The sequence below is a fragment of the Cotesia typhae genome, unplaced genomic scaffold, assembly GCF_013202065.1.
Source record: "Cotesia typhae breed Kobodo isofemale line unplaced genomic scaffold, CoteBio_Ctyphae contig_83, whole genome shotgun sequence".
In the NCBI taxonomy this organism is placed as follows: domain Eukaryota; kingdom Metazoa; phylum Arthropoda; class Insecta; order Hymenoptera; family Braconidae; genus Cotesia; species Cotesia typhae.
In genome coordinates, this window is record NW_027423769.1 from 2,711,819 (window position 1) to 2,732,798 (window position 20,980).

Here is a 20,980-nt window from a genome sequence, read left to right on the forward strand (position 1 = left end):
TTTATTACTAATTTAATTAAAAAAAAAATTTTAATTTTTTGCTGTCGGCTAATTTTAGTTTCATATCTTTATATATATTTAAAAATAAATTTTCCCTGAATTTTTAACAATTTAAAATTATTTTATCTTTTTTATTTTATTTATAATCATTTAGCTTCACGAGGGTGAAAATTTAGAGTTATTGGCAAAGTTACTTCTTCCCGAGGTAGACATACCTGAATCCTGTAAATTAAAGGGTATTTACTTTTTATCTTTTGCCTTCTATTCTATTAAATTAGTCACTACTACTACTTCCATTATTCCTGCATCTACTACTGCGATATCTATTGGATTAATTTACCGTATCGTGATATTTAATTGGCGCACTTTTAGCTGTTGGTCTTGAAGTAAAACCTATTTTTTTTCTTTTTTCATACGTTTTTTCATTAACTTCATTTATGTAATTTTGATAGTCCATAGCACCCAAAAATTCTTCATCTCTTCCTTCAATGTCAATTTCTTCGCCTAGAACGTTTGGGTTACCACACGGACAGCCAGGATCCGAATTTTTCTTCTTCCATGACCATATTGACTGTCTAGCGCCTCGTCCAGAAGAAACATTCTCCTGATTGATACATTTGTCATTTTTGTAGACCACGGCAAAGCTGGAAAAAATAGAAAACATTAGTAACCCTTGAAAAAAAAAAAAAAAAAAAAAAAAAAAAAAAAGGTATTTTGGTTTTAATTGGTGAAAAAAGGTAATTATTTACAAGTGGGGTCCACTTTTTTTATATATATATTTTTTTTTAAGTACATAAAAAAAACGAACATTTTTCAAAAAAAAAAAAAAATAAAAATAAAATAAATAAAAATAAAAACAATTTTTTTTTTTTAATTTATAAATTTGTTTGAAAAAAATTTTTTCAAAAAAAAATATCAATAAAATCAAATAGAAATTTCGTTCAAAAAAAAATAAAAATAAAAATGATGGACCCCACTTGTAAATAATTACCGAAAAAAAATTCTTACGGTGTTCCATCCCGGTAATAATTTGAGTTACTTTTTCTCCAACATACTACACACAAGCCAAGTAACAACCAAAGTAATATTGAAAATATTACAGCTATTAAAATAATTTCCCATGTCGACCACTTTGATTTATTTAACTCATTCGGTGAGCATGTTGACGTAGGACTAATTGGAGCTCCTACGATAGGATTATCGGATTCTTCATAGTCAATTGAACTTTGAGTAGTTTCTTCTGAATAAATCAAATTAATTACATTTTAGTTCTAATCAAATATCTATTTCGCCAATTAATAATCAATTTACTAAATTTAATTACCTGCAATTTTAAGACTTTTTATTACTCGTAAAACTCCACCGAATGCTGGATACCACTTTTCATCATCCAGATGGTTAGTTACCTGATTGAATTTAATAAAATTATTAAACTATTTAATACTAATTTTCGAATGCAGCGTAATTGTACTGTACTTTTTTAATTATTGACATTTTTTAAGATATAAACTCATTTCCATGTTACACTCATTAAGAGCTTTCATTTGAGTACCCACATCAATTTTTCATATATTTTATATATTTATATATATTACATATATGTATATATGAAAAATATATCAAAAATGCATGTGGGTACTCAAATGAAAGCTCTTGATGAGTGTAACGTCGGGATGAGCTTATATTTTAAAAAATATCAATATTTCACAAGATAAAAGGTCATTTCTTAATTATGTATATATATAAAGATAGAGAATTTTCAAATACAGTCTAAATACTTATACATAATTTTCCTTATTCTCTTAATATTATAGATTAACTTTAATAAATAAATAAATTACTTACAGCTTCATTTAACCAATCTTCAAATTGCTTTATAAATTTATTAACATTGCCTTTTGTAACTCCTCCTCTTTCTTCTCGGGAAGATGACATACAACCGTAACCAGCTTTGTAGTATTTTACCAGAATAAATGCCGAGTTCTCGGTAAAAAGAGAAAAAAGACTTTCATTCTGGAATGGCAATGCTATACTGGTCAATGGATTATCATTATAATCAATATTATTATTATTATTATTATTACTAAATTGCTTACTTCTTAATCAATTCATTTACCTGGCAGGGTTTTTGTTGTCATCCAGAAAAGGTATCGGTACATTCAAGACTCCGCCTTCTATATAAGATTCAATAACATAAATAATAATTAAAAATATGTCATTAAAAGCAGTAATCAGATTAATTACCTCGATATAGAACCAAGTTTGAACAAGCTTCAGGGTCAGGTTCTATTGTAATCGGTTCTCCTTCATAATGGATATCATTTTTAGGCTTAATCCAACCAACTCCATCAGAATGCAAAAATCCTAATATTTCAAGGTACAAATCAACAAGTTCTTTAGCATCTTCGTACTGGATATTACCGGCGTAATAAGATTTCCTGATTATAGGAAGAATGTAAGTGTAAAGATAACCGGCCAATGTGTCGGCCAGAGCTCTTTTCAACAATTTTTTAATTCTACCAGTTGCTGATTTTTTAACCATTCCCAAACAGATGTCCATGTACTCCAAAATTAACAGAGGGAATTCATCATTTTCAGCATCAAGTGTTTCTACCTGAATTTTAATTAATTTATTTATTTAACGTCGATCGACAGTGAACATCAATATATAATTTTTTATATTTAATTATTTAATACTATGTGACTGCCGTGATTTGTGAACTATAAATAAAAAGAATTTTGATTTATTAAGTAATGACTTTTGTTAAATTGCACTGTACTTTCTTAAATATTGACGTTTTTTAAAATATAAGCTCATCCTGATGTTACACTCATCAAGAGCTTTCATTTGAGTACCCACTTGCATTTTTTATATATTTTTCATATATTTATATATATAATATATATAAATATATATAATATATGAAAAATTGATGTGGGTACTCAAATGAAAGGTATTGATGAGTGCAACGTCGGGATGAGCTTACATCTTTAAAAATATCAATAGTTCACAAGATACAAGGTCGTTTCTTAACTATTGACGCTTTTAAAGATATAAGCTCATCCCGATGTTACACTCATCATGAGCATTCATGAGTCAAAATCACTATTTTGACAATACGTTTCTATTTATTATGAAATTAAATGAATGAAGGAAGAGGTCCATTAAAAAAGTTGACATCATTAATAAAATGTTAAAAGTGAATCGAGGGTAAAATAACTGATTTATATATAATAGTCGTTAATATAATAAATGTCAAATTAGCAACATAATTCAATAAAACGGTACATTCCAAGTTTTATAGCTAAAAATGTGAACATTCCCTCGTGATTCTGACAATACGGCAAAAGTTCGACGTTAATGTGGATACGTGAACTTTATCGTAATAAGCTCGTAAAAATGCGGCATTTATTTTGCTGAATCATCAATTTTCGCGACTATAGTTTGGTTGAAAAAATAAAAATATTACAAATTAGTTTATATTTTTCCAAATAATATAAATAAATATCAGTCCATTACCCTGATTAAGAAATCTAATTTAAAATGATTTAAATACTATATAGGTATATAATTATCATTTTTATAAAAATGTTGAATTTTTTGAATTTATCTTATTAAAAAATTACTACAAATTCTATGCTACGTCTTAGAATTACCTATTTTAACATTTACTCAAAAAACCTCAAGAATTTCTTCATAACCTAAAAGTTAAAAAAAAAAAAAAAAAAAAAAAATTTTAAAACAAACCTCTGGCAATAAATCCTGAAATATTTTCCGGCTAAGTAATAATGTCAATTGTTCATTATTCCAGCATGTTTTCTTTACGTCGCTTTTATCAAAGATGACACTTCCAACATTTTGATCGTTCTTATTGTCGACTGTTCTATTGGAGGATCGAGGTTTATTGACTAATCATTATAAATTAAATATTAATTTAACATTCACTTAATGAATCAATATCAATACCTATATTCATTCAGACTCGATGGATTCGGCAGCGTGAAAATGAAGATGAAATTAATTACAATAGCTTTTACACTGATGCATTTTATCATTTTTTACTTCCATTAAATTAACTTGATTGAAGTACATAGCTTCTTGATCAATAAACAAAAAAAACTGTATGCTTTTTTTTTTATTCTGCTGTTATGTTCATGTTTCATATTATCTATATATTATTAAAAAAATAAAAAAAATTTTGTTTCTAATGATATTTTTAAAGATTTCATTTGAGTACTCACTTGACCATTTTAAAATTTTTTTAACAAACAAATTATTTAAGAAAAATTTTAATTTCTTCATGTCAATTTTTTTTATAATGTTTTTTCGCAATAATTTATTTGTTAAAAATTATTAAATATCTGATGAATTAATTTTTATAATTTTTTTAGGTTATAAAATAATAATACCTTAGCTCTTATTTTCTTCTTGCCTATTACGGTCACGTTCGAATTTTGATTCATGTGACATGATCATCTTCAAGTTAAGTCTTAATGTAAGCACGATGTGCGGTGTACGGAGAAACCCACATGACACCTACGTTTTTATATATTCCCCTTTGCTTACCATAAACGTATTTTTATTCTCCAATTCCTTAAAAAGTAAGTCAACTACTATTTTTTATTTTATTATTATTATTTCAATGAATTTTAATTTTTTTTAATGGCGAATATAAATTTTCTTATTGTGATACTGAAATTAAGAGACATCTGATAATTTTCAGCATTTTTTTAACCAACAAATTATAGCAAGAAAATTTTATGTAAAAATTTCCTTTTTAGAAACTCTGAAAAATTATAAATGATATTTTTTTAAATAATTTTTTATGCCTAGTTTATTTTTAATAACACCGAAGTTAGCCGTCAGCTGTTGATTTAAAAATTTTTTTTAATAAATCAATTACAATAAAAAAATGCTTCCAAAAATTTTCACTTGTAATTTTTATTAATTTTCACATGTGAAATTTTTGAATAATATTTTTTTTATAATAATTAAATTGCTATAAAATTCTAAAAAAATTTTTAATATCTGTCAACTTCAGTGTCATTATTTTTAAAGAAAAATTAAAAAATTTTCAAGTGTCTGCTAACTTCAGCCTCATTTTTTATTGTTTAATTTAATATTTAAATTTAAAATAGAATGGAAATTGTTAACAACATGAATCATTATTATTTTTATCAATTCTTATTTAATTCACTTTGGAGAATAGCTTGGTTTTATATCATGGTGCTTATTTACTATTAAACTGGTAACGGCACCTTTCTCCCACTTGTTTTTTGTGCCCGTTGCACAAGGACGCTCTGCTAGTCTGCTGGTCCGCTGGATTCTAGTTAGCTCACAATTATTTTCAGTCAGAAAGTAACCAGGTGATTGTAGGTGTGATACAGAATTGCGTTTGTTATTTTCAAGATTATTTTATCAAGTTTTAAACAAACGGGTTAATATTTATCAAATCATGGGTGAGTTTTAATTTAAAAAAAATTTTTCATTTAAATCAATCAATAATTATAATATATATTTTTATTTATAAACTGTTGACTCATAATCATGGAAAATGAAGTTATAAAAGTGTAGAGTAAATTATTAACTTTCTTTTTCACATCCGCTCAGTATATTTTGCTAGGAAAAAGATTGTTCTAGAATTGTTGAGATAAATAATCAATATGGCAGCTAACATTTAAAAATTTTAATTATTTATTTTATTGAAAAGTTATTTTAAAAAAATTTCACTTGTAGAAAATTAAAAAAATTACACTTGCAATTTTTGATAAATATTTTTTTAGTCTTAATTTAATTAATAAAAAAAAATCTTTAGTATCATAATAATTTTATAGCAATTTAATTGTTATAAAAAAAAATTATTAAAATTAAATTAGCTTACATTTTAAAATTTTTGTAACAAATAAATTATGGCAAAAAAAAATTTATAAAAAAAATTGAGATTTAGAAATTTAAAAAAAATTAAAATGCAATTTTTTAAAAATAATTTTTTGGAGCAAATTTATTTGTTAAAAAAAAATTAAAAAATTGTCAAGTGACAGCTAACTTTAATGTAATTAAAATTTTAATTGTTTATTTTATTGAAAAATTATTTAGAAAAAAATTTTACATTTAGAAAATTTTAAAAATTACATATGCAATTTTTTTAAAATATTTTTTTAGTCTTAATTTAATTAATAAAAAAAAATTTATTGATTTAATTTTAACAGGTGCTCAGGGATTTGCAGCAATTTTCTTAATCGTAAGTAAAATCAATTTTTAATAGCATGTTTAATGACTTTTGTTGTTGATTTTTGATAACAATTTTTCCTATTATGAAATGTATATAATTAAAAATTGTGTAATTTATTTCAGAGCACAATTGTATTTGTAAATGCTGGTGATATGATGAGAAAAAGTATTGTGTTTGATAAAAATACACCAGATGTATTTTATTGTCCTCAACACAAACCCACGGGTTTTGAAAAAATGATTGTTAAAGCCAAACCATTGTCAAAACTCTGTCAATTTGAAGGTGGGCCTATTCCTGAAGATTACAAGAGCGATTGTTACAATGACGTTGATGAAACTGAATATGCTTGTAAGGAAAAATACAGAATAATGGTGAGTAATTAATTATTTCACAGGGGACTTTAATTTATTTTATATTTTAGAGTATTATATTGTATTGTATAAATTAATTAAAATTAATTAAAAAAAAAAAAAAAAAAAAAAAAAAAAATTGGAACTAAAAAACAGCAGACGTGGTCCATGCTTTGAATTTAGATTGCGCAGGCTTTTTAATGGTGTTGGTTTTGAATTTCAGAAACGAATGAAAAAATTGGAAACAGACAGCGAGCCGTTCGACAACGAGTACACCGACAAATAGATGAATATTCATGATGCTATGATATGACGCTATTCATCGTCATCTATGCGGGATAACACGATACATTATACACTAAGCTAATGGGCAATATCATCCAAACTAATAATAATAATATACGACGCTATCAATTATTACTATTATTTAATAAATAAATAAATAAATAAATAAATAATTAAATATTTAATCAATTTTAAGGGGATATTTTCGTTTAGAAGTATCAATAGTTCACAAGATACAAGGTCATTCCTTAACTATTGACGTTTTTAAAAATATAAGCTCATCCCGATGTTACACTTGTCAAGAGTTTTAATTTGAGTACCCACATCAATTTTTCATATATACATATATATAATATATATGAATATATAAAATATATGAAAAATTGATGTGGGTACTTAAATTAAAGGTCTCGATGAGTGTAATGTCAAGGTGAGTTTATACATTTAAAATATTATCAGTGGATAATAAAAACGCGGTAAACCCAATAACTTCCCAACTTTTTAAAATTTAAAATTTTTTTAGCGGGAAATTTAAAATTGATTTTTTTGAATTTCTAAACGAGAATACTCCCTTAAATTAATATATTACTGCATAGCGATTGACATGATTTATAAATAATTAATTTTTTTTTGTCACCAAACATTTATCAAATTATTCAATTTTATTAATCAATAATTACAATTACTAATATTTATAATAATTAATAATACCTTAATTTATAAAACAAAAGCTTTATAATTAACGCCGTAACAACTAAATTAAATATTAATATAATTATTTATTGGAAATCATAAGTATCTCATCATAAATTGTAAAAATTTTGGGTAATTTTTTTTTATAAAATTTTCCATACACAAAACATATTATTTTTTTTAATCAAATGGAATTTTACGGATTCGGACTATCACATGGTACGTAAAACCGGTAAACGATTAAATAATAGACTTAAAATTGTTTTAATTATCAATAGTGATATTTGTGATGTTATATTTAATATAACAGATTAATGATAATAAATTAAATAAATTCTATGAGCTTAAAATTAAACATATATATTGCAAAATTATCAACCTAAAACTACTATTTAAATATCTGTATATCAATATACTCATATATTTGTATTATAAATATATAATTTTTTTTTTAGATGCGTCTCCACCCACCCAATAGCGATACACCATACAATGGTTCAAGGCTGTCAAAATTTATTGATACTTCAAAAAAGGCTGAGCCTTAATTTCATTCAAGCTATAAAAATTGTTAATTAAATTTAAAATTGATAAAAAAAAATTTTTTTAGCCAATTATTAAATTTATAATTATTAAAGTTATGAATAATAAAATTTATATTTAATATTTACAATTGGAATTTCTACAGCTTACGTTGTTAAAAATGTATACATACTTAATAATAATTATAAAAATAATAATCGTAAACTGGTAATAAATTTTATAAATATTAAAATCTAACTCGCGACCCAAATGCTAAAAGAGCGTATTACAGCAGATAGATAGGGTTTTGTGCCAAAAGGGCGTATAAAAAATTTTTTTTTCGCCATTCAATTTAGAACTGCTCAAAACGTAAAAGTTTGTCAAAAAAAAAATTTTCAACGTAGTAATGCCAAAAGGGCGTATAAAAAAAATTTCAATTTTGCTCTGAAATATAAAATTTAACTCTAAAAAATTAATCCAGATGATTTAATATTTTTAAATTTAGCGTCTCTGACTCACCAACCATGTTAGATATCGCAACTATTTTTTTTTCTTTTTTAATTAAAATTTTAAACAGAATACGTATTAAAATTGTAATAAGGTAAAAGAGCCAGTTATTGACACTGGCCTAGTTGTTTGACACTTGCAATTTTATTCTAATTAAAAAAATCAAATTTTCTCAAAAAAGCAATTTTCTTAAAATTTATAATTCAAAAATTATATTTATTAATTTATTAGAGTTGATTTGTTTTTTTTTTTAATTAAAATAAATTTTAAAAATCCCTATTTGTAATTTAATAATCAAAATATATTTTAAATTTTGCAGCAAAATTAGTAACATATAAATGCGACGATTCAAAGCAATCGGCAAAAAAAATTATGCGCCCTTTTGGCTTTAAGTCACTAAATTTTCAATGTCCTAAAGCTAAAAGGGCGTATAAATTAAAAAAAAATACGCCCTTTTGGCTTTGGAAATTAATTTTTTTATTTTTAGAATTAAAAAGTATTACTAAAACGATTAGTTAAAAAAAAAAAAAAAAAAATTTATACGCCCTTTTGGCACAGCAAAGCCAAAAAAAGGGCGTATAAATAGATATGCGCCCTTTTGGCATTTGGATCTTGAACTATAGTATAAGCTTACCACCATTGGAAGCCCGTATCTGTGCAACCTGTTCTGGAGTCAGTATTAATTTACTACCATTGGGTAGTGCCAGTGCATAGTGGCTTCCCGTTTCATTAACAACAACGACAAGTTGTGTAGCCGAAATCGGAGAAGTTTTAGCAGGTGATTTAGGCTTGACCGGAGTAATTGATATACCGCCTTGATTCATGCGCTCAATAATTTGTGGAGTGAGTCCGCTTTTATTCGTAACAGGATTAGCTTTCGAAGCCGAGCCACTGTTGGTGCTCCCAGTCCTACTGATAACTTTCTTCTGCACAGTATTTTTTGGTCCGGGTTTTTGCGGAGTCGTAGAATTAGCAGTCCCGGGTTTCTCAGTGATGATCATTTCAATTTCATCATCACTGTCACTGAGAACAATTAACGAAGTGGTCTTACCTTTAGATGGAGGATTGTTTTTCTGTAGCGTAGGTCGCGGTTGAATATGCCTGACACTCTGCTGCTGGTTAGGATTCCTCGGAGCTGCAAGGCGTGCTCGAAGAGTCGGAGTGACTGCTGGCCGATAAACCGGCCGGAAGGGCACAGTGCTTCTAATTACTGCTCCGTCAGGGTGACGAGCTCGCGGAGGAAGGGTAACTGGTCGATTTTGCACGACCCGCGGTAATGGTCGCTCCATCGCAGGCTGATTAATTCTGGGCTGGTTATTAACAGCAGGTTGATTAATTCCGTGGTTCATATTGGGTTGATTTACTCCAGGCTGGTTCATCATTGGTCCTTGGTATCGATTAGAGTACATTGGAGCTCGCATTTGGTGATAAGGCATGTAATTATTGTGCGGAGGCATGTAGTTTGTGTTTTGCTGAATAACCATGTGTTGATTCATTTGCAGATTCGAGGGCTCGCCGTACGAGTGCATGTGATTGGACATGGGTTGATTGGGGATCAGATATCCCGTTGGGTTGTGCATATAGTATCCTGAATGCATTGGTACTTGTGGAATCACTGAGATCATTGGAGATTGAGGAATCAGTGACGGATTTTCCGGAGGCATCACCACGTAATTTACGGGCCCGTTTCCTGCATTTACTAGCACGTAATTCTGATGCATCCCCGTGGAAACTGGCTCCGGCTGGCTGTCCATTATTGGTCCTTCGTCCTTTATGTCGAGTACCGAGTGAACACTTTCTATTTTTATAGAATTTAAAAGACCATTGTTGCTGATTATTGGGTCGGGGTCTGGCGTTGTGGAAACTGGGTCAGCGTCAGGTACCGGGTCTACTGGGTCTTGAGTCATCTCCGGTTCCTTAAAGTCGGCTTTTGGATTTTGCGCTTTGCTGGATTGTGATCTTAATCGTTTGCTCGGTGATGATCCTTTGCGTTTTCGCTTACGGCGGCTTGGCAGTATCCAATCTTTGTCGGAATCCGTCGCGTCAGATTGGTCAGTCGCTAAGCGGGCTTTTGCGGGCACTGGAAGAGGTGCTGGAGTGCTGTGAATCCCTGTTGCGGGATCGACGGATTCAAAACCTACCCAGTCTTCATAACTACTCGAGGCACTTTCTGAGTCTGACGAAAAAGGCTCTATGTACGAAGATACTCCTCGGGCTCGTAGTACTCTTCGTGTTTCTGGTTCTATTTTTCGGAATTTAAAATAATTAGAGATTTTTTTTTTTTTTTTGATGAGAAAATCCAATTGCTAGATGTGAAAATTGGTCATGTATAAAAAATTTAAGAGTTTTGTTTTTTTTTTAAGAAATATAAGTTTGTTCAATTAATTTTATTAACAATAACTAGCAACCTTGTACTTGTTTAAATATTGACGTTATTAAAAATATAAGCTCATCCCGATGTTACACTTATCAAGAGCTTTCATTTGAGTACCCACATCAATTTTTCATATATTTTATATATTTATATATATTATATATATGAAAAATATATAAAAATGCATGTGGGTATTCAAATGAAAGATCTCGATGAGTGTAATGTCGAGGTGAGCTTATATTTTATCTCGTAATGAATGTTATATAATAATTTAAAAAAATTCAAACAAATTTTGACATAACCAGCGATCGAATTTCCTTATTTTAACAATCATTAAAAAAAAATACCTTCTTTTGAGTCGTTATCCGACTCATCATTATCAATTTCTTCTTTAATTTTCATTTTATCTTTTTCACTATCATTTTCTTGTAACAAACGTTGAAGAATTGTATCACTGTATGAAAGTAGAGGACATCCTTGAGAACCAAGAACCCATGAATTAGAACTACGAGTACCGGTCAATGAATCATCTAGTTCTGGTAATCTATTGACACATAATAATAAAATATAATAATAATAATAATAATAATAATAATAATAATAATAATAATAATAATAATAATAATAATAATAATAATAATAATAATAATAATAATAATAATAATAATAATAATAACCCTTCAATGAAATTCTTTTGCTCGTTTAATAATTTAGCTTTCGATTTAGCTGCCGATTCTTTAAGTAAAGATTCTTTCGGTTTCAAAGTATCAAGTAACGCCTGTAATTTACTGATAAGAAGCATCTCACATCTTACAGGTTGCTGAAAAAAAAATAAATTTATTAATTAAATCATAAAATTAATTAAAAATTTTTTTTTAGATACTTACTGTTGATTTAACCGAATTAAGCGCATAAAGATCTGCAATTAAATTCCTGAGAGAATCTATGCTATCCGCAACAAGTTGAAACTTGGAGCCTTTCAAGTCAGTCAAAATATTATTAAAATTTTCCATATCTCTTTTACAAGTCTCTGTTCTTTCAATTTTATTCTCATCTTCAGTTGCATCATTACATAAATTTTCTTCCAACAATTTATAATCATCAACTTCTTCATTACTTTCTTTCTTACCAACATCATCATCATCATCATCATCATCATCATCATTATGTTCACCAGTTTCTTCACTCTCAGCCTCAACAGTTGCTTCGGTTTCTTGGTTGTCAATTTGATTATCACTGACAACTTGCGTCTGCGTCTCGATTAACTTTTCATCGTCACTCTTCGATCCAGAGCAATTGTTTTCTTTACTAATATTCACGTTACTAGACAACATCTCATTTATTTTCTCATCGTCAGTCTTTGAGCTGCTAGACACGTCGTCTCGTACAGTACATTCATTGTATTCATCGCCTTCCGGAGGTTTCTCATCAATTTTCGGCATCACGTTATTTTCACTCGTTTCCTCTACTTTTACTTGACTATCTCTTTCCTTTTCTTCTTCTTCTATTTCTTCTTTGCCTTCAGGTTCTTTTTCATTCTCCTGTTCTTCTTCTCTTAAAATTTCCGACTCTAAAGACTCTATTGCTTTGCCAAGATCTTTTTTATCTTCATTAATATCTAAATTAGAATCATCAATTTCATTACTATTATTATGAATATTTAAATTTATTGCATTATCATTTTTTTCTATAATTTTATTTCTATTATTTGTACTATTTTCTAAATCGCTAGCATTTTTTTTAACACCTCCAGGACGTTTTTTAGGTAAAAATCCATTTCTCCAACGATTAGTACGTCTTCTATCCCGACGTTTTTTTCTTACTCTCGTAGTTTGAAGCTTTAATTTAGCTTTTACAGGCACTGCGTTTAAAAATACTTTATTATTCATACAGTGTTTATAAATTCTTAAATCATTATCAAGAAAAATAGGAAAATAAATATAACGCGTTCCATAACGATCACGGCCTAAAAGTTTTTCACTTTCGCCATTTAAATAACGATTAGATACTTCTTCTTGCAAAGATTTTTTTGAATGCGTCAGAGTATCACAAACTGTTTTAAGAAGCCATACACGTTGTCTCAAGGTAAAATCTTCAAAATCACGCACGCCCATTGAAGCGACTTCGGGAAAAATTTCCCAAAATTCTGGCTCTACTCCGATTGTATCAAATACTTTTACTGAGTCACACTCTTTACTTTGATACACTTTGTACCACTGTGAGACTTTGTGGGCTAATAAATAATTTGTCCAAAATTCATATGGCATCAATGGAACTTTTTTGAGCTTAGATCGTGGTAGAGATGGACTCAAAAGACAAGTCATAATTATCGCTAGCTGTTTTGATGCTCGTGGTATTAGAAGCATCCGTTCCATTTCATACATCGACAAATGCTGGATATGCAAGCTCGATTTAGCTAGACACAGGAACTCATATATTTGTGGTATTTCCCACATTGTCGTAATTGAATCAGGCAATCTATCGAGCAATTGCTCGGTCGGATCCAATTCTTCATCTTTATTCTCTTCTAAAGTTGGTTTATCCTCCGACATTTTAAATCTGAAAAAAATAAATAGATTGATTTTAATAGATTTTTTTTAGAAATAATCTATATTATTAATTTTATGGCTAGTGTATTTATATGATAAAATTGATTTTTATATATATAATTGAGAAATGACCTTGTATCTTGTGAACTATTGACATTTTTGAAGGTATAAGCTCATCCTGACATTACACTCATCGAGACCTTTCATTTGAGTACCCACATCAATTTTTCATATATTTCATATATTTATATATATTATATATATGTATATATGAAAAATATATCAAAAATGCAAGTGGGTACTCAAACGAAAGCTCTTGATGAGTGTAACATCAGGATGAGCTTATATCTTTAAAATATACATTATATTTATGTATATATGAAAAATATATCATAGTGAAGTGGTTGCTAGTTTTACAATTATAAAAAAGTTTGTTATAAAATAAGAATTTTTTAAATCGATTAGTATTCTCAACAATGACATGTTCAACCTTCTATCAGTTTTACCACTTCATGACATCAGTTTATATGCATGCAAAAACGAGTAATCCACTGATATCGCTTCAAAGTAAATATTTAATCAGTAATTTCATAGTTTTTGATAGATAGAACTTGACCACGAACATTAACAAAAAAAAAAATGATAAAGTTACTAATCAATTATAAACTTTTGATTAAATCTTTTACTGAGAAAATTTCTTGAAAATTCTAAAAGTTAATCGATTACTAAATAGTATATTTAAAAAAATAATTTTTATTGATCTTCTTACGTGACCTACCATGTTGAATTAATAAAAATAGTGTCGATAAAAAGTAAACATAACAATGATTATGATCTTAAATAAATATAACTTTTGGAATGTTCTTTTATTCATAATATTTGCAATGATAGCTTGATAATGAGCTAGAGAAAAATAAACATTATAAATTAATTTACGCAAAAAGATGTTGTGGGTGGAAAAAAACCATTATCGGTAATAGTGACTGTTAGTTAATGTCATCAAGGTCTCTAGAGCGTCGACAGAAAAATTTAAAAAAGTTCTTTAAGCAAGTCTGTACATAATCAGGTAAACTAGTCGAGCTTTCCATTTTATTATCACGCAACTTGTCAATTCACTATGACATTAATTGACACCAAATATTATCTTAGATGATCATTCTGTTATTATTCTTGCAACTTCTGTCAATTACCTCTACAACACCACACTCTATTTACATTTTTCTTTTCCCCTTTTTTTTTCCGAGCATTTGTAGTAAAGCAATAACGTGATTAAATGCAAATTTGTGAAGTAAGTGAAAAGAGAGCCGCGACATCAGTCAGTGTCACGTGTATTTTTTCATCGGATAATCCAATTGGAGTTTTCAGAATTGATAAAATGAGTTCAGAGACCTACATTAGAAAATTACGTGGCTTTAATGGTGAATCCAAGGAAAATGAATTATTTACGCTTAATACAGTGCACTTACAAAATCCGTACAAAGTTTCGCAGCGTTTTGAAGGATTTAGTAACACTCGTCACAATGCATTAAAGCTCCAAAATAATCTCTTGCCAAAGGTAATACCATTTAGTGTAATTATTTATTAATCTTTTGGATGTTTAATTACTTCATTACCAAGTTAGATAGATGATGTCGACAAAACTCTTCAAGTACGTAAAAATACATGGACACAGGATGATATTAATAATATTTTGCCAACGCAGAAAAAGAAAATTCAAATGTGCTTTCGGAAAATTAAATTTAATTCATTCTTAGAGCAATATTGCTCCAATAGTACTTTACATGGTCTTCGTTATCTTGGAGATTCTCAAGTGTCTGTAATTGAGAAGTAATTAGTTTCTTTTTTTTTTTTTTTTTTTTTTTTTTGTAATTATTTACAAGTGGAGCCCACACTATTTTTGGCTATATCTAGGAGAAAAATTAACATTTAAAAATTTTTTTTTATTTCATTTTTGAAAAATGTGAAAGAAAAGAAAAAGATTTAAAATGAAAATTAATTTGGCAGATATTTAATAATTTTAAAAATTTTTGTACAAAATAAAAATGAGAAAAAAAATTAACATTTAGAAATTTATAAAATTAAAAAATGCAATTTTTTTTTTTAATTATTTTTTTATTAAATAAAATTAAAAAATGCAATTTTTTTTTTTAATTATTTTTTTATTAAATAAAATTAAAAAATCATCAAGTGACTGCTAATTTTCATGCCATAGATTTCGATAGCTTTTTTTGCCTTCAAAAATTGGAAAAAATTTTGGCTTTCATGTTTTTGGATAAAATTTCTGTTTTATTTTTTTTTTTTATGTTTTTGATATATTTTTTTTGAAAAGTACACAAAAACAAAAAATTAAAAAAAAAAAAAGTTGAATATTACAATTTTCTAAAAAATTTGTTAAAAATGTAATAATTAACTTTTTTTTTAATTATTCATTTTTTTTTGTACTTTTCAAAAAAAAAAAAAATAAATCAAAATTAAAAAAAAAAAATAAAAATTAAATTGGTGGACCCCACTGCAAATAATTACCTCTTTTTAAATTATTTATTTAGAATCAATTAAAAAAAATTTATTTCACTTCAATGCAGATTATTTTGGATCTGCGCATTCATATGTGCATTTCTCAGTGCAGCTTACTTTATATTACATTTATACAACAAATGGCTATCATCTCCAATAATTATTTCGATGAATCCTGAGCCAGTATCCTTTGAAGAATTTCCATTTCCTTCAGTGACTATTTGCAATATGAATAACGCTAAGAAGAGCGAAGCTGATCGCATTAATAACGGGTATCAAGTATTATTGATTATTAAAATAATTAACTACTGTATAATTTTAAATATCCAACCGTTTATAATCAATACTTTCACTATCTAGAAATGAAGACCTAGACAAACTTTTGTTGGAGGATATTTGTAACTCCAGAAATGAAACCGAGATTGATGATGTCTTTGGATCAGCAAACTGGACCAATGTTTTGCGTTTTATGATTAATGTAATCTTCAGTAGTATTTTTAATTTTTTAATGATTATAATTTATGAAATAAATTAATTTTTTAAAGGTATCCCAACCATGCAATGAGATGCTGCATCACTGTCAGTGGCACGGGAACGTTACAGAATGTGAAAGAATATTTAATCCTACATTAACAGACGAAGGAATGTGCTGTAATTTTAATTCTGTTCATCGTGATTTTATGTTTTATAATCCGTATGTTTTTTAACGATAACTATTTATGATATTTAAGTTAGCCGACGTTTTTTATTTTTTTTTATCATTTAATTAGAACAAAAAAATATTTTTAAAAAATTGCATTTACAGTTTTTTCATTTTTTTACAAATGAAAATTTTTTTTTATTTTTTTGTAATAATTTTTTCAATAAAAAAAAATTCTAAAAATTTTTAGATGTCAGCTAATTTAATTTTCATAAAAAATTGATAAAATACAATAATTAATATTTTTTGTGTTAAAGTCCAGAATGGTCAGATCTCAACGTAACATTTCCTTTTCCGATAATGGATTGGAAACCAGAGACTGGATATAATGATTCAGTTCATCCAGAAACTCAACCCTGGCGACCTTACGGTGCAGGAAAATACTACGGTCTTACTCTTGTTTTAGATACAAATATCAAAGAGTATTACTGTTCATCTACAGCAAGCATTGGGTTTAAATTACTCCTTCACAATCCTGTAGAGACACCAAAGATGACTGATTTTGGTTTTGCCATAAGTCCTGGAGAAGAGACCCGCATTGTCATCACACCGCGTATTAACACTGCGAGTTTATCAATTCTTGGGATACCTAGTAAAAAAAGAAAGTGCTTTTTTAATACTGAGCGTAAATTAAAGTATTATCGCACTTATACTCAGAGAAATTGTCTTCTTGAATGTGAGGCAAACTTCACTCAACAAATCTGTAATTGTGTCCAGTATTACATGCCAAGTAAATTTTTTTTTCCAAAAATTAATATCTTATTTTTAAGATTGTAACTTATGATATTTTTGTGGTTTACTTGATAGAGTCAGCAAATACTCAGATATGTGGGAAGAAAGATGATCAATGTGCGAATGATGCCAGAAAATTGATGGAAAAAAAACTTTATGATGATGAAGCAGTCGCTGATAAACTTAATGTTACCGAAATGTAATGAAAATCGGTAATTATTTACAAGTGGGGTCTAACATTTTAATTTTTATTTTTTTTTTTAAATTTTGATATATTTTTTTTTTTTGTAAAAAAAAATATTTTTAAAAAAATTTGTTTAAATAAATAAAATAATTTAAATAAAATTTGTTCTAAAAAATTATTTTTTAAAAATTGCATTTTTTAATTTTGTAAATTTCTAAATGTCAATTTTTTTTTTTTCATTTTTATTTTACAGTAATTTATTTTTAAAAAAAATTTTTTAAATTATTAAATATCTGTCAAATTAATTTTCATTCGAAATCTTTATTTTTTTCCCGACTTGTAAATGATTACCTAAAAATCACGTAATTATTACGTGACACTTTTTAATTTTTCAACTTTCGTACTAAAGTAATCATTTTTCTTAGACCAAGTTGTAATTGTTGGCCGGGTTGCTTTGAAATTAATTATGAGTTTACAATGTCACACAGTATACTCACATCAGCAATTCATGTCGACGATACATATATTAAAAATAGTAAAAAATATTTCAAGTAAGTATTAGAATTTCTATTTTTTTTTTTATGAGTCTGAAGTTAACAGACACTTGAAAATTTCTAGATTTTTCTTTAAAAATAAACTAGGCATAGAAAATTATTTATAAAAATCTCATTTACAATTTTTCAGAGCTTCTAAAGATGAAATTTTTAAATAAAATTTTCTTGCTATAATTTGTTTGTTTAAAAAAATGACACTGAAGTTAGGAGACATTAAAAATTATTTAAAAATTTTATAATAATAAAATTATTATAAAAAAAATTTCCATTTGTGAAAATTAATAAAAATTACAAGTGAAAATTTTTAGAAGCATTTTTATATTGTATTTTTTTTTTTTTTTTTTTTTTTTTTTACTAATACTGTGATTTAATTTTATTTTTATTATTACCTGTGTTATAGAGAAAATATGGCAGTAGTTCATTTATTTTTTGTCAATTCGCAATTTCCTAAATACGTAAAGAGCGAATTATTTGGATTTATAGAATTTTTATGTAAGTTGTCATTGTTGTCATCATCAATCACTTATTAATGAGCAGAATAATAATTATTGATCAGAACTTGTCTTTCTTTATCATTGACACACATATTTAATTAATAAATAAAATTTGTTACAGCCAACACTGGTGGTCTTCTTGGATTGTTTATGGGGTTTAGTTTTCTCTCAGTTGTTGAAATTTTTTATTTTATAACTTTGAGATTGTGGTGTAGGATTCAGTGGAATGAAAGGTCTAAATGCACAGATCACCGAAAAACATCTGACATACAACCAAAAATAGTGTATCCATTTTCTCAGTAAATTAACGGTGGACTTGAATTAATTAACGATAACAAATTTATAAATAATCTTCTAAATATATTATTAAAAAAAAAAAATAATAAAAATAAAATCTTTATTTAAATGAAAAATTAGACATAAGTGTATTAACAATTGTTACTCACCTTTTAAAAATATCAGATTAAATCACCATTTACAATCCATTACTAATTACTAATAGCTTAATTATTATTATGAGATTTGAAGACGATTTGTCATGTTGATAGTGCGATAAACATGTTTTTGAGTAGTATGTACTAACCATAAAAAAAAGAAAAAAAATACTAATAGTCAGCCACTATTTCTACAACAGACGGTAAGTTTAGACTGAGCGCTGGCAGATGGCGCGCTTTTTTAAAATAAAGCGGGAAAAATTATAATACTAAAGTTAGCCGACGTTTTTAATTATTAAAATAAAACTAAAAAATATTTTTAAAAAATTGCACTTACAGTTTTTCAAGTTTTTTACACAAAAAAAAATTTTTTTATTTTTTTGTAATAATTTTTTTTATAAAAAAAAAGTTCTAAAAATTTTTAGATGTCGGCTAACTTTATTTTCATGAATTTCCATGGAAAAATTTCGAATTCGTGATTAAAAATGAATAATTATTTTATTATCTAAAAATTATATACCATAATAATCCATTTTCTTTTTTTTTTCTTTGTGTGTAAGCATTAATATACACATATTTATTAATTTATTCATAATTCCTACGTATTGACAGTAGATAAATTTAAAACTACTAGGTATTTTTTTCATTTATGATTTCTTATTTCTTCATACAAAATTCTAAACATAACACTAGATGTTCACAAATTATTATTAATATCTATTATATATCATTTAAAGACCTTAGTTCTTCGTCAACTCATTTACATTCGCCAAATATAATATGTAAATAAAATTAGTATAATAATTACGTAAAATATTATCATTTAGTATAGAAAAAAAATGTTGGATTTTTTTTATGCTGTACAATTTAGTTTTTTATGAAAATTCATTCATAACAAAAAAAAAAAATTTTTTTTTTTTCATCAATTCGAGTAAATACTTAATTATATTTATTTTGCACAGAGTATGTATACATTTAGAAACTTTTGTTTTACAAATATAATACGCCCCGTGCAATTTAATTAAACTTACACCCTCATTCATTTGATTCTAATTTTAAATTTATTTATAATAAACAAATCACTTGATAAAAGCACGATAAGACGTGTACTGCTTTACTTGATTCATTCTAAACAACATATATTCACAATTGACGACAAAAAAAAATATATATGTATAATATATATATAAATATTAATTTACATCGTTATTATTATCAATTATCATATAATTATTATCAATAGATGCAAAGATGTTTGATTCAGTATTGCAAAAAAAAAACAATCATTAGTAATTACAGTAATAATTATTCTAATTATACTAAGAAAAAAAAACTTATTTTTTAATGTAGTATTTATAAAAATCGGTAGCTGAAATAGAGGAAGACATTGAGTAAATGTCCACACGGAAATTTACATAAATTTGTCATTAAAATTTTTAAATTAATTCAAGCTTTCAACAATTATTAATTTTGGAGTAAAGTAAAAAACCCAGTTATTGAAACTGGCCTAGTTATGGACACTTGCAATTTTTTTTTTAATGACACTGGATATCATCCCAGATTATACTCAGTGATATCTGTGATGAAAAAATTTTTTAGATGATAGCTTGGAAAATCTAGATTATACTCATTATAATCTAGATTATACTCATTATAATCTGGATTATACTCATTATAATCTGGATTATAGTTATTGTAATCCGGGATGATATCCAGTGTCATCTTGTTCTTTCCGTGTAAATTTTAAGATAATTTTTTTTTTTGAGAACATTTTTTTTTTTTAATAAGAATAAAGTTGCAAGTGTCAAACAACTAGGCCAGTGTCAATAACTGGGTCTTTTACTTTAAATAAAAAACC

General features: G+C 26.8%; 4 protein-coding genes across 11 annotated transcripts; 2 read left to right on the forward strand and 2 right to left on the reverse strand.

Moving 5' to 3' along the window:
* Positions 1-117: 117 nt before the first annotated feature.
* LOC141533291 (uncharacterized) lies at positions 118-4,596 on the reverse strand. Of its 3 annotated transcripts, XM_074252081.1 has the most exons (10): positions 4,411-4,541; positions 3,968-4,169; positions 3,749-3,884; positions 2,245-2,614; positions 2,117-2,174; positions 1,846-2,032; positions 1,325-1,406; positions 1,009-1,240; positions 341-644; positions 118-222 (listed from the first exon to the last, which is right to left on the reverse strand). In XM_074252081.1, the coding sequence occupies exons 2-10, from the start codon at positions 4,054-4,056 to the stop codon at positions 157-159; spliced, it is 1,524 nt and encodes a 507-aa protein (XP_074108182.1). In that variant the 5' UTR covers positions 4,057-4,169; positions 4,411-4,541; the 3' UTR covers positions 118-156. The 3 variants fall into 3 exon arrangements, with proteins under 3 accessions (XP_074108182.1, XP_074108184.1, XP_074108185.1); XM_074252083.1 differs by lacking the exon at positions 4,411-4,541 and having other exon boundaries at positions 3,749-3,879; positions 3,968-4,074; XM_074252084.1 differs by lacking the exons at positions 3,749-3,884; positions 3,968-4,169 and having other exon boundaries at positions 4,411-4,596.
* LOC141533293 (uncharacterized) lies at positions 4,479-8,231 on the forward strand. Of its 2 annotated transcripts, none has more exons than XM_074252086.1 (5): positions 4,479-4,602; positions 5,211-5,460; positions 6,211-6,242; positions 6,356-6,604; positions 8,017-8,231. In XM_074252086.1, exons 2-5 carry the CDS (start codon positions 5,457-5,459, stop codon positions 8,104-8,106), a joined length of 375 nt encoding a protein of 124 aa, XP_074108187.1. In that variant the 5' UTR covers positions 4,479-4,602; positions 5,211-5,456; the 3' UTR covers positions 8,107-8,231. The 2 variants fall into 2 exon arrangements, with proteins under 2 accessions (XP_074108187.1, XP_074108188.1); XM_074252087.1 differs by lacking the exon at positions 8,017-8,231 and adding an exon at positions 6,807-7,046 and having other exon boundaries at positions 4,493-4,602.
* LOC141533287 (uncharacterized) lies at positions 7,977-19,255 on the reverse strand. 5 transcript variants are annotated; one of them, XM_074252069.1, is made up of 6 exons: positions 17,154-17,260; positions 11,849-13,520; positions 11,639-11,781; positions 11,309-11,505; positions 9,222-10,829; positions 7,977-8,117 (listed from the first exon to the last, which is right to left on the reverse strand). In XM_074252069.1, exons 1-6 carry the CDS (start codon positions 17,171-17,173, stop codon positions 8,113-8,115), a joined length of 3,645 nt encoding a protein of 1,214 aa, XP_074108170.1. In that variant the 5' UTR covers positions 17,174-17,260; the 3' UTR covers positions 7,977-8,112. The 5 variants fall into 5 exon arrangements, with proteins under 5 accessions (XP_074108170.1, XP_074108171.1, XP_074108172.1 ...); XM_074252070.1 differs by lacking the exons at positions 7,977-8,117; positions 17,154-17,260 and adding exons at positions 14,701-14,899; positions 14,977-15,110 and having other exon boundaries at positions 8,825-10,829; XM_074252071.1 differs by lacking the exons at positions 7,977-8,117; positions 17,154-17,260 and adding an exon at positions 19,135-19,255 and having other exon boundaries at positions 8,825-10,829.
* LOC141533290 (pickpocket protein 28) lies at positions 14,703-19,101 on the forward strand. Its single transcript, XM_074252080.1, has 10 exons — positions 14,703-15,065; positions 15,132-15,337; positions 16,093-16,296; positions 16,385-16,502; positions 16,570-16,718; positions 16,982-17,454; positions 17,532-17,655; positions 18,066-18,191; positions 18,595-18,686; positions 18,810-19,101. The coding sequence occupies exons 1-10, from the start codon at positions 14,784-14,786 to the stop codon at positions 18,989-18,991; spliced, it is 1,956 nt and encodes a 651-aa protein (XP_074108181.1). The 5' UTR covers positions 14,703-14,783; the 3' UTR covers positions 18,992-19,101.
* Positions 19,256-20,980: the final 1,725 nt, after the last annotated feature.

Bases quoted from the DNA above. Each gene is read 5' to 3' on its own strand.
- LOC141533287 (XM_074252068.1), bottom strand. From the start codon at position 17,173: ATGCTTGCTGTAGATGAACA. The intron at 13,521-17,153 runs GTAATACTCTTT...TATTTTTTTCAG, and splicing joins ATGCTTGCTGTAGATGAACA to ATTTAAAATGTCGGAGGATA. The intron at 10,830-11,308 runs GTATTTTTTTTT...TCCGAAAAATAG, and splicing joins GGATAACGACTCAAAAGAAG to AACCAGAAACACGAAGAGTA.
- LOC141533291 (XM_074252081.1), bottom strand. From the start codon at position 4,056: ATGATAAAATGCATCAGTGTAAAAGCTATTGTAATTAATTTCATCTTC. The intron at 2,615-3,748 runs GTTTGTTTTAAA...ATTAAAATTCAG, and splicing joins TTCAGGATTTATTGCCAGAG to GTAGAAACACTTGATGCTGA. The intron at 1,407-1,845 runs GTAAGTAATTTA...AAATTCAATCAG, and splicing joins AAGATTGGTTAAATGAAGCT to GTAACTAACCATCTGGATGA.
- LOC141533290 (XM_074252080.1), top strand. From the start codon at position 14,784: ATGCAAATTTGTGAAGTAAGTGAAAAGAGAGCCGCGACATCAGTCAGT. The intron at 17,455-17,531 runs GTAAATTTTTTT...TTTACTTGATAG, and splicing joins TGTCCAGTATTACATGCCAA to AGTCAGCAAATACTCAGATA. The intron at 18,687-18,809 runs GTAAGTTGTCAT...AATTTGTTACAG, and splicing joins TGGATTTATAGAATTTTTAT to CCAACACTGGTGGTCTTCTT.
- LOC141533293 (XM_074252086.1), top strand. The intron at 6,243-6,355 runs GTAAGTAAAATC...AATTTATTTCAG, and splicing joins TTGCAGCAATTTTCTTAATC to AGCACAATTGTATTTGTAAA. The intron at 6,605-8,016 runs GTGAGTAATTAA...TTTTTTTTTTAG, and splicing joins AGGAAAAATACAGAATAATG to ATGCGTCTCCACCCACCCAA.